General features: G+C 35.7%; 2 protein-coding genes across 9 annotated transcripts in view; both read right to left on the bottom strand.

Moving 5' to 3' along the window:
- Nucleotides 1–526: 526 nt before the first annotated feature.
- Nucleotides 527–2,296, bottom strand: LOC122090744 (phosphoenolpyruvate carboxylase kinase 1-like). The gene is made up of 2 exons (XM_042660445.1): nucleotides 1,480–2,296; nucleotides 527–1,025 (listed from the first exon to the last, which is right to left on the bottom strand). Exons 1-2 carry the CDS (start codon nucleotides 2,255–2,257, stop codon nucleotides 970–972), a joined length of 834 nt encoding a protein of 277 aa, XP_042516379.1. The 5' UTR covers nucleotides 2,258–2,296; the 3' UTR covers nucleotides 527–969.
- Nucleotides 2,297–11,439: 9,143 nt separating this feature from the next.
- The window catches only part of LOC122091524 (cryptochrome-1-like), a 10,946-nt gene continuing 9,905 nt past the window's right edge, over nucleotides 11,440–12,480 (bottom strand). For 3 of the 8 annotated variants that reach the window (XR_006143955.1, XR_006143956.1, XM_042661521.1), the window contains one exon: nucleotides 11,440–11,916. The gene's annotated coding sequence lies outside the window, so the exon portion shown is untranslated. The remainder of the gene's footprint in view (nucleotides 11,917–12,480) is intronic. The other 5 variants (XR_006143953.1, XR_006143954.1, XM_042661524.1 and 2 more) reach the window with 5 other exon arrangements.

Below are 12,480 nucleotides of genomic sequence, written 5' to 3'. Positions count from 1 at the left end.
CCCATTTAATTGGAGGATTCCTTCCCAAGCTATCCCCGCTAGGGAGAACCCGAATCCTAGGGTTAAAATTTTCCAATACCACCCACCCGACCCGGCCCAGGACTGACGATTCCGAAGCCACGATAGTGATTCCTTTTCAACTTTAGTGTTTTGTCACGGCTCCCGCATGATTGCTGAGATAATGCAAATTTTTGACACCTAAACCTCTTGTACTGACACTCTGACAGTGACATGCCATGTGTTCTTTTTTAAATTAAATATTTTATCACGTTATAAGAAAGAGAGAAGTAGAAACAAAATTGGAGAACAGTTTTTCAACTCCACCGCCAAGCTATTCCCCCACTGACAGAGAAGTAGAAACAAAATTGGAGAACAGTTATTCAACTCCACCGCCAAGCAATTCCCCCATTGACCCACCACGTGTTCCACTCTTCTGGAAATTAAAAAACAGAGGAAACCAAAAACTCCATAAGAGCAGAAAAGAAGAAAAGCATCTGATGATACCAACGAAGCAACAAGTGCGGAATAGAGAAGAGATTCCAAATTCTATTCTTCGTCGCCCCTCTTACTATGAGGGCGGGATTCATTACAGACTTTGCTTACATCTCTCTACAATCTCGACCTGTCTTCGAGAACAGAACAAAACTACTTTACTATTCCATAAAACGCACCACAAAAGAAGGAAACTGATAAAACAGAAAAAAAGCAAAACAAGAAAGGGATGCCTCCTCCTCCTCCTCCTCCTCCTCCTCCTCCTGCCAGAGTAGTATCAGTCTTCACTATCCTTGTGCTTCCAAAAGCCAAAAACACCGGCGTCTGGAACCACCTACAAACTTCCAGATACGAACCGGAGAACCTACGAGGCACACACGGCATATATGCACAGTAGAGTAGCCCCCTATACAGTAGTACTACTAGTAGTGAACCTGAACAGTGACAGTACTAAGCTACTTTCTTCCTTATAATCTCTCAAGCCATATCAGTCATCGAACTAGCTTCTCCTCCGCTTGTAATCCACGGATGACCTGAAATTTGATAAGACTCACATTAGTTTTCGGAACTATAAAAGGAAAAAAAAAAGATTCTTTCAAGATTTGCAGCAACCGTAAAAATCCTAAATAAGAACAACGCAGTCGCTCGCTGCCCAGTGCCCTCTAACCGATTGAGAAACAAAAACCTCAGAAAAGGTAACAGCTACCAAATAAAGAACCATAAAAAAGTTTCCGATTTTCACCCTCTTCCAAACTGAAAACTACCAACTAAGAAAATTAAGAAACCAGAAAGAACAGAGTTCTTCGAAGGGAAAAACAGAGGCATTCTCACAAATCAAAACCAAGAAAAATCCAACTAGATTCTAAGTAAAAATAAAGGGAAAAGAAAATTGGTGAAGTTTTCGAACTAGAAAGAGAATCAACCACTCTATGAGAGTAATCCATGGCACAAACGATGAAGAAAAGTGAAGGGGAATGTGACACTTACTGAGTACTTGCTCGGCTGTAAATCTCTTCGAAACGTCCTTGCAAAGCATCTTTCGCAGAAGATCCTTTGCCGCAAGCGACACAGAGTAAAAGATCCGAGTAGGAAACCGGAGATTCCCACGAAGCACCGCCTCAAAGATCTCAGCCGCAGAATCCCCGTAAAAAGGAGGGATTCCAGCCAACATTATGTACAAAATAACACCTGCACTCCAAACATCCAACTTCTCGTTGTAATCTCTCCCAGAAAGCACCTCAGGAGCAACATAGTAAGGCGTCCCAACAATCCCCCTCATCGATCTACCGTCGTGAAACAAATCAGCAGAACCAAAATCAGCCAACTTCAGCCTGTTCCGACAATCAAATAGTATATTATCAGGCTTAATGTCGCGATGCGCAACGCCTCTCCGGTGACAATGAGCGATCGCCTCCATCAACGGAGACATAACAGCAGCAGCTTCGACATCAGAGAAAGTCCGCTTAGTGACACGATCGTAAAGATCGGAAGAATCACAAAGCTCCATGACGATATCGAGATAGTCTTCATCCTCGTAAACATCGATTACCTGAACGACATTAGGGTTGCCGCCGAGGAGTTGCATGATCTTGGCTTCCTTCTCTATACATTCTCGATCGACGGAGTCGGTGAGGACACGCTTATCGATCGATTTACAGGCGTAAAACTCACCGGATTCAGGAGAAAAGCACCGGAAGACGGTACCGAATCTTCCCCGGCCGATCTCGTCACAAACCTCGTAGTCCCTCTTTAACCCTTCGCTCATTTCCCAAATCTTTCTCTGTTGCTATGTGTTTGGGCAGGCGAAAAGCATTAAAGGTATGTATATATAGGGAAAAGAAGAAAAAAAAAAGGAAGAAATGGTTTCCGAATGTCTTTGAGGAATATTCCTTTGGAAGTGGGTCCATTACGTTTTGACCCACGTATCGTATATTCGTATCGAACGGTTGAATCTATTCCATCTGGCTGTAACTTTGGTCTCCGTACCCAAACAGGTTTCAGTTTCTGTTCGCTAAAAAAAAATTTCATTCCAATTTTGCCCTTCACTCTTAGTCCTAGTTAAGAAAGAAGTCCTAAAGAGTGAATTGTGCACGGCGCACCCCTCGGTGGAAAAGGGGAAGTATGAGGTGGGAGTGGGGCCATGGAGACTGGTTCAAGATTGGAGGTGGTGGGCTCCTCAGCAGTCTCTGTAGTAGTGTAGATGCCGGAGGACGTTGTAAGCTGTGAGCTTTTCCCTTAATTTGGCTGTTATTGCGACGACTGCCTAGTCTGCTTCGGGCCAGGGTTTACGTTTAGACAAATTTTTTTTTTTTTGGTAAAGTCTTAACTCCCAAGTTTGACTCAACAAATATGTAGTTATAAACTTATAATATTCATTTCTACCAAAAAAAACTTATAATATTCATCAAAAAAAATATGTAGTTATAATATTGGAAAAATTCCACTTACTTATAGGGAAAAATAATGGATTCGACTTTTCTCCTGACCCCATAGTTATTTGGGTAAACGCCATTTGTCTAGTCGAAGATTCAACTCTTTGAAAAGAAGCACAACAAACGAGACATTGATAAAGGTGCAAAAAGTGAGACGTTCAAAACCGTTGGATTCTCACTTGAACACGTCACACTCGTTCAAGTAGTTATGGACAAGACCTGGGCAATGAGTGCTCAGGAGAAGAGCCGAATCGGAAAAGAATGCTATCTGATCGTGCGGTGTTATGCTCGAATAGGATTAAATTAATGTTTTATATGCAAAAGACTCACACATGTTGATGCTCTTGTAGTTACTTATATCATACATCCCAAACAAAAAAAATTATCATTGTTAGAGGATGCAGAGTACATATCTCTCTCTCTCTCTCTCTCTCTCTCTCTCTCTCTCTCTCTCTCTCTCTCTCTCTCTCGCTATATATCTATATATATATATATATATATATTATTTACTCCATTACCATTGTCAACACTATATATTATGTCTGGTTGCAACGGGAATTAAAAAAAAATGAGGTGAAATTTTCAACCTATGAATAAGTGCTTAGTGCATTAGGTAGAGTGTGGAGTATTAAAACCCATCCTACCGAGGGGGTTCTCTCTTGGTTCACATCTTTCCTCCCCTCATAGAATTGGATTAAAGTATGCTCTATCCAAAATAATTGTAATCGTACCCCATGTGACTATAATACTAAATTCAAATGATTCCATATTTGGTTGTACATTTTCATTTTACTTTGCTTCTAAAATCATTAATTTTAAAATTACATGTAAAATATATGATAAAAATTTTAAATAGTTGTACAATCATATGAGGTAATGATTACAAAACCTTCCTTTCTAAAAAGTTAAAAAAAAAAAAAAAAAAAAAAATTCCTTCCTTTTAAATTTTTTTAAAAATTAGTCATAGTCATATAATATTACCATCCAGTGAATCACCATTGATATGGCTTGGGGAGATTTTTCTTATTTGTGAGAAATTCTCTTTTTATATTATTAAGTAATAAAAATAAAAATAAGATATATGAGGTAATGTCGTTTGAGCTTCGTTATTTAGTTTCCTTTCCCGTGATAAATATCTGAATTTTCAATCACTGTTTCAAACTCTTTTATTTTTTCTATATTGAATACATAAGCAGATGGCTATCAATTTCATTTCATTTTCAATGAAAAATAACTTATTTGTACACCATTTTTCTCATTTGGGAAAATGCATTTGGGTTGAAATTTATTAAACAAATATATATATTTGTTGTCAGACAGTCAAGGTTCGAGTATTATATTGGGATATGCTATTCTTGTCGCACAAATTTATAAAAATAAAAAATTGGCAAATAATAGGATCCCATAAACAGGTTTGTCTACACTACATATATATGTATGAAGTGACATTTTTATGACAAAATACACACTTCATTAAAATTCTTCATTTGAATATCAATAATTTTAACTTTATTTTCTACCCTTTCTAAGCGTTTTCCTCTAGAATGTGTAAAAAAATATATATATATTTAAATTATTTTTATTAGACTTAGATAAATGTAGTTTTCATTGAACTGAAGTGAAAGCTCATTCGATTAAATCTAATTATTTATTTATTTTTTTTAACTTATTTCAGAAGACTACAAAAGTCAAACCTGACAATCTTGAATTAATAAACATATATCAGCCACATGTTTTTTTTTTTAATCAATATTTTAAGATATAAATACATTAAAATACAAAAATTATATCTTTATATCAATTTTTTTTTTCCAAAATAACAAAAAAGAGTGGAACAATAAAATAGAGATGTAAATGGATCAAATACGAATATGATGTGATTAGATCCGAAGATTAGATAGGCAGATACATTTCAACTATTCATTTATATTTTCATCCAAGAAAAAAAAAAACCCCCACTTTCATCTTTAATTTGTGTAACCTAGAGCTTCCTCTCTCGATGACACAATTCTTTTTCAATCCATATCTCTTATTTGTCTTAGTCTCATGATTCTCTTTTTCTCATTCTCTAGAATATGTCGAATCTTCAAAGCACTTCAAGATTATTCGATACCTTTTTTTTTTTAGTTGGATACCTATTTGGTTTAGAAATTTTTTTCTTCTGACTTATCCGAATCACTTTTAACAAAAATGCATTTAAAACTTGTTTTAAACATGTTTCCATCTTTTAACGTTTAAAACACGTTTTACCTTATGTTTCCCAAAGATACTTTAAAAAACGGCAAACTTCAAGTATTCACATTCTAAACACGTTTAAAAAGCGTTCCTGTTTTTATGGCATTTTTTAAGACTTAATTTTTTAACATAATATCTACTTAATTGACCATATATCTCTTTCTCGAACTTTGATCGACCTGATTCTTTCACCAACTTGAAGCTAATGTAATAGATTATATTTCTCATGTGTTTTTTTCAATTCATGGACCCCAAAATTGAGCTATAAACTGATGTATTTGCTGAAAAATATTTCTAAAGTGATGACTCCTAACTCTAAGTGAACATATATCACTTCAAGAGTATGTTGACTATGTTGACAACAATGAACAACACCATAACCTTGTCACATTGCTCAATAAGACTTTGGGCATGTGTGGTATATGAATTTAGAATTGTTATTGGATGATATTCAATGATATGTTTTAAAATTTATAATGAGATATGAGATGTATAAGCATTAATGTTAGATATTGTAGTTGTTTTGAACACTAGATGTAGATATTCATATAATAATTCCTTAATTTATATGAGTATACTACCTTTTTTTAGTCTCATTTATTTGAAATCTACACGTTTAAAACCCATACCGTCCGTTTTTCGATTTTTACCATTCTCTGTTTTCTTTTACCGTTTATTTGACCGTATCATTCGAAACTTTTTACTGTTTAAAATATGTACTATCCATTTCCTTTTTTTGTCGTTTCCGTTTTTGCTAACTATGATCTGGATACCTCTAAAAGGATATGGATACAGATATACGAATATGAATACAAATCGAATTCAAATTTTCGAATATCCATTTACATCATTTGAAAAGGTCCCGATGCCACCAATATGAGGGAATCTCTTAAAACCCTACCAATTGTTGTATTAGAATTTATTTTTATGACTAAAAAATCCACATCATCAAGGATGAGAGAGAATTTTACGAATGTAAAAGGTCGTGGGAAAACATTTTCATGCATATCACATTTTCATCCTTTTTTTTTTTTTTTTTTACAAGTTCCTTTTGATTGAGAAATTGATTGGCATCGCATTAGTGTATTTGCAATGGTGGACTCCATCACTTTGTTCAATCAGATATCAGTAAGATTAGACAGTGGATTTGATATTTGTGTGTCATGCAGATGTAGTGGAATAAGTGTAAATGCCAACCAATATTACTATAATCTTCTGCCTTTTTTTTTTTCTTTACGTAATTAAGGCTAACTTCAATTATTTTGTAGAAATGTAGTTTCAACTATCAACAGGACCATAGGTTGAGAGGCCTCTCAAGTCTCAACACAGCCTAGTTATCCATCCACTGCCAACATTGTTGACTTGCAGACATTTCAACTTTTGCAAATTTTGGCACAAGTTTCTTTCAGCTATTGGAAATATAAAGATTACTAGGTCAAACATAGTGGGCCAATAGGAAGTTGGAACCCATAACTTTGATGGGTGATCAATCAAGGAGAAGCCTTCCTTCCAACTGGTTTGACCAAAGATGCCCTTCAAATGATTCTTGAATGAGAATATTATTGCTATACAATGCAAAGCCAGTTTGGGCTTCTCGGTTTATTTTCTTGAGGCTTCAGGGGTGACTAAGATAATCTCAGATCAGTGAGCATGGTTTTATGATTTTAGGTACTGATATTGGATTGGTCGTATTAGTTGTATTGTATTGGAACCAATTGAGTCTGATTTGGTATCATATCGATATCAAACATAAAATTGTAAAAAAAAACTAGTTTCTATGAAAATAGGGAAAATATTGATTGATCCAGATCAATACAGCCATTCCTGGATCAGTATCCTATCGGTAGCAATCGAGACCGATCCCAATATTGACAACTAAACCCTAGTCGATGAGCAAAGGAAAGAATGTGGTTCTTAAAAAGATTGGAGTCCTCACTCCCTCATGAAGCATTTTAAAACCGTGGAGGCGACATTAAGTTAGCTTCGACGGACAGCTTAGAACAGACAATATCAGGAGACGTATTCCCTGAGCTCATCGCTCTAAAAATAATAATAATTAAAAAAAAAATTAATAAATAAAACCTCCCGAGTCCTAACATGGACTGTATGTTGTGGAAGGAGTCTCACCATCATCTCTCTCTCTCTCTCTCTCTCTCTCTCTCTCTCTCCATACTTCAAAACTTAGGATATCAGTTTTTTGTTTGTTTAATGGAAATCCCAAGAAAAAATACAAAGACTTCTAGAAGATGGAGATCTAGTAAAATTATGCGATTTACATCATCCATCCATTCATGATGACTCCTTTGTTGTTGCGCAAATGCAGTGGAACATTTGTATTGGTTTTGAAGGAGGAAATTTGATAAAAGTGATCATAAATGGATTTGGATAAGCATTAGGTCATTAGTTGTTAGTTACATTCCTCCCTCACATCAACTCAATGCGACTAAGGAACAACACAAATGATGTTAATGATGAAGTAAGAGGACGAGGGGGAAAACAAAAAAGAGACAGTTAACTAACGCTCATATATATCTCTCTTTCTCTATTCTTCTTTCTCAAGGTTGTTTCTTTTGAATTAACATTGATATCACCAACCAAACAACACCTACAATCCTACATCCGTTGAAATGTAGCAATCATGCATCATGTCACTACAACTCAATTATTGAGGGGGCAAGAGATTGCAGCTTGGTCATCTGGCCCTGCATTGGGAACATGCGTAGGGTCATCAACATCGATATGATTTTTTATTTCCTATGTCTGGGCACAGGGGTAATGAGACCAGACAATTTTCTTTTTTCCCTTATTAAGGGAAAAATGATTACAACTGAGCTATGTTGCCCTACACACTGAGGGGTGAAATGATGCCCTCCCCCCCCCTCCAGTGAAATGCAAAAAATTCCCACCAATTTTGATTCCCCACGTGACCTGGCATTGACCCCTATGCTAGTGCAAGGGCCACATAGCCTAGCAGCAAGGATATCACACGCAAAGTTTCTAATCCCAATAATAATAACAAGGGTGGGAGAATCTTTCCTAGCATAGGGGAGATGGAGCCTTGCAATACTGAGGATATCACATGCAGAGTTTTTGTTCTCAATAATAATAAGGGAAAAGAATGTTACCTAGTCATGTGGTTCTTGCCCTCAGACACGAGCCACAAAATTACTATTCTACTCCCCATGAAAATCAATAAACTCTTCTATATTTAGTGCTCCAATACACAATCTCATTGGACCCACACTAATGCATGGTTCACGTGATCAGGTAGCAATTGCCCATAATAATGGGGGGGAGTTTTCTGTTCGACACCATGATTACTACACTAGTACAAAATCCAATGAGAGCATCCATGAAAACATCAACATGGATGAAATTTTTATCTTTCAAAGAGGGCAAACTAGTCCTTAAATATGATCATTCAGTAGTGGGTGAGGGAGGACCGAAAAGGTAACAAACTGACAACCCGAATCTCATTGTCAGCACATGAATTCCACGGTAACCGTTGCAACTGCCATTCCAACTACCATACCAAAACAAGATCACACATTTTCTTAGGCGGTTACTGAAGGGCCTCTTTAATCTTTACAAACCATTGGTCGCCATAAGAGCGTCAATTGGATCGGTTCCAGTTTTTTTATTAGGTTTTAATTTTCCTCAGAATACAATATGTAAAAATTGAAATCAAATAATTTTCAACCCCAAATTAAAATTGAATGGAAAGGTTTCTTTCCGGATTTTTGTTAGGTATTCTATTACGTTGGTATTCAGTTTTATTTGATTTTTATTCAATTTTTTATATTTGATTTCATTTGGTTTGTATATGATCTCAATAATTTGGTTCAAATTTTATTTAAATGGAAAACTGATAGAAGCAAATAGAAGGAAGTTGTAGAATTCATATAAAAATTTTTCACTATTTTTATTTTTATTTTTGGCTAGGTTCTGACTTAATGCACTCAACCATCCTCCTTTATTCGGGCTTGGGACTAGCAACAAAATACTAGCGGGGTTAAATTGAAAGGACTAAAAGAGCTAGAAGTTGACCTAAAATGACTTGTGGAGAAATGGTGAAGAAACATGCATACCTTAGGGTTTGTATCAAATATGATGTTGAATAGAGCTGATTGAAGAGCAAGGATCCTTTTTTTTTTTTTCGAAAGGGGATAGGATGGATTAAATAACAAGGGTTTAATGTAGTTGACCCCATTTAGTTGGAGTAAGACTGAATTTTTGTTACTATAATAACCTGTTAAAACAAATAACACATGAAGGTGATGCATGATTGTGGGGTCCAGTATGATTTGTGTTTGGTTATGTCAAATTCAAACCAATGATTTTCAATCTAAAATTGAAATCAAACCGAATGGTATTTCACTTTCCAAAATCAACTCTTTTCTTATTCAATTCAATTCCAAATGGCCGGTTTTAATTTTCGATTCCAATTCTAAATTGACAACGTTAGTTGTCCACCTGGGGGGGGGGGGACCTTAAAAATTGGACAAATACTTATATTTTGTCTTAATTTAAGAAGATGGTGGCAGGCCCAACACACTCCCAATGCAAACAAAATAAAGCTGACCCAACTTTCATTATGCGAGTCACATATGAAAGAGAGCTACCTGGCTACGTGTGCACAGCTATGTGCCCACACATGTGCACACGAAATTACCATCCCCTCCTTGTAAAATCAAAAATATTATTCATATGATGCCCCTGAACACTCGTTGAACCCATACTGGCATACGGACCATGTGACCAAGCAGTGATCTCTTCCCCTTTTAATCTTATTAGCAATTAATGTCTTTGGTAGGACCAAAGAGGCTTTACATGACCATGACGATACCAATTATTCATTCAGTTTCAACTTAAAAAGCTTTGGCATTATCACTCTGCAATATAAATCTCATATTAGTTCTTAAATGCATTTGAATGTCCTCTGAATATCTATCTCTATCAAATATGAAACACGCATACTTTCTTTTCTTTTTTTTTTGGGGGGGGGGGGTGTGGCGGGGAAGTGGAGTGGAGGGAATCAGAATATGCTTACCTGGATGTTATTAGAAAAGTACATGCAAGTATAATTAGAGCAGAGAAAAAAGAATCTCCACCTTTCTACTTGCATTCAGCATAATCCAAAACACTGGGAAGAATCAGCCCCACAAAAATAAAAATCACACTTTCTTCATGTGTATTACATCTTCCACCTTTCTACTTGCATTCAGCATAATCCAAAACACAGGGAAGAATCAGCCCCACAAAAATAAAAATCACACTTTCTTCATGTGTATTACACCCTAAAACTCTACATCTTTAGGCAATCAAGCAAAGCCTTTTTCCAACTTGTGTCATATTTTCATTGTGATTATAATTTGAAAGTAAATTAACATGCAATATATATCCAAAATAATAGCCATCAGCTTTGTATTTGTTATCCAACAACTACAACATTTGATATTGTACTTAATTCATACAATTGTGCATGGTATAATGAATTATACGAGTGTATGACTACGAACCTGCATCTCGGACCTTTAAAATAGTCCCTTCATACCAAAAGAACATGCAGGAATGTATCAGCTGCTTTGTTCATATACATAAATGAGCATAGATAGAACAATGTCCACTATAACTAGATTTAGATTTTTCTTACTTCTTTCTGTTGTGGTAAGAGGAAATTTATTGCAGGAAAACAAAATGTATACTAAGTGAAAGAACAAGAAATGAAAATTGCATATCACAATCAGCTACTACTATACAAGTATCCCCATCCTGGAATTCGCCATATTATCAGTAAAGTTATCAGCCAATCTTTGAAAAATCAGCAGGTTACAAGATCCCAATTCCCATGGAACCATCTAGTATAGGTTAAGGAAGGTAGTGATGTGAGTAAAAGGCTCCCGTCAAAGCCACATTTTCGTGTATCATTTCCAACATACAAGAACCATGATATCTCTAATTCCCAGACTTCCATTGTAACAAGCAAAACATCAAGCAAGAGTGCAACAAGAAATAACCATCACGGTTGTACAGATGGCCCCAGAACTCACAGTTTCTAGTTTTCCCTGGCAACATCATCAAAGTTAAGCCTCAACCAATCTTTGCCAGAGGGTATCCAATGAAGCCAATGCCATGAATTTAATGGAATATAGACTTTGAGAATGAGAAATGGAAATGCTAGTGAATTTAAGTATGCTACAAATGGATACAGGTGACAGAAAGAATTCCATTTACAGAGGGATTAAACTGAACATCTTGTACCATGTCAGAGGCAGGCATATATATTATTAATATGATACAGACAATTTAAACCATGAAAAAAGAATACTGTGTAACATTAGAGGTAACAAGCATTTCTTAAACCAATATACTGACTATTACTCCATAAGTGTTTGGCCAATGCTGGGGAAGTTATTGCCTGCATGTAGTATTCAAGAATAAAGATAGGCAATTCTACAACAAAGACTGGGAAACTGGAATTGACATTCTCGATAAATTGTTACTAGGAATTCTAATGTCAACATAGAATAGGGAAGAAATCAAGGAAATGAATACCATGACCTCAAGAGGTACTGATGCATATCAGGCATATCAGCAACCACTGTCCGGGAGAAGCCCCCCAACATCATCTCTCATCTAGAACTTCGGCCTTCCCAACCTTAGTCTGCTCTCTTCTCATTGAACTTCTACTTAAGCCCCACCAATCTATTTTCCTCTGATAAGCCATTGTCATGCCAACAAATCAAAAGGTATTCAACTGCAAACCACAGCTTAATGCATAAATACTTGCCCCGATTCACACAGAAATTAATTCCCTAATGATTCCAATATAATGTTAATACTAACTTCTCTTTATGTTCCCAATAAAATGTTAATGCTAAATTATGAACAAAAAATTAAACAGTGAATAGATTAAAGAAAAACAAAAAATATAAATATAAAGTAATAAAAATTAAATTGCCGATAAGGAAATTTTGAAGAGGAAAATGCTCAAGATCTTCAAATCCTCCTTGATCTGGTATGTTGAAACAATACATAAACAAAGTCCAGATGATATTTCATTCCTATTATTGATTGAGATTTCATGTATGATCAAAATTTTCACCGCAATCTAGACCAACAAAGAAGATCATTAAAATCAACTGAATGCATCAAAACGACCACAAAGATAAAAACATTTTCAATATTCTCATACTTCATTCCCGAAGGCCCCATTTGTTTGCAGGGGTTTTGATGGGTTGGGAATAAAGGGGTGGGAAATTTGTCAGACTTTCCCAAAAACATTGGAAAGTGAGGGGTCTGGATTTTTTTTTTTTTTTTT

This window comes from Macadamia integrifolia, chromosome 10, assembly GCF_013358625.1.
Source record: "Macadamia integrifolia cultivar HAES 741 chromosome 10, SCU_Mint_v3, whole genome shotgun sequence".
NCBI classification, from domain to species: domain Eukaryota; kingdom Viridiplantae; phylum Streptophyta; class Magnoliopsida; order Proteales; family Proteaceae; genus Macadamia; species Macadamia integrifolia.
This window is presented reverse-complemented; position numbering and strand designations above follow the sequence as displayed.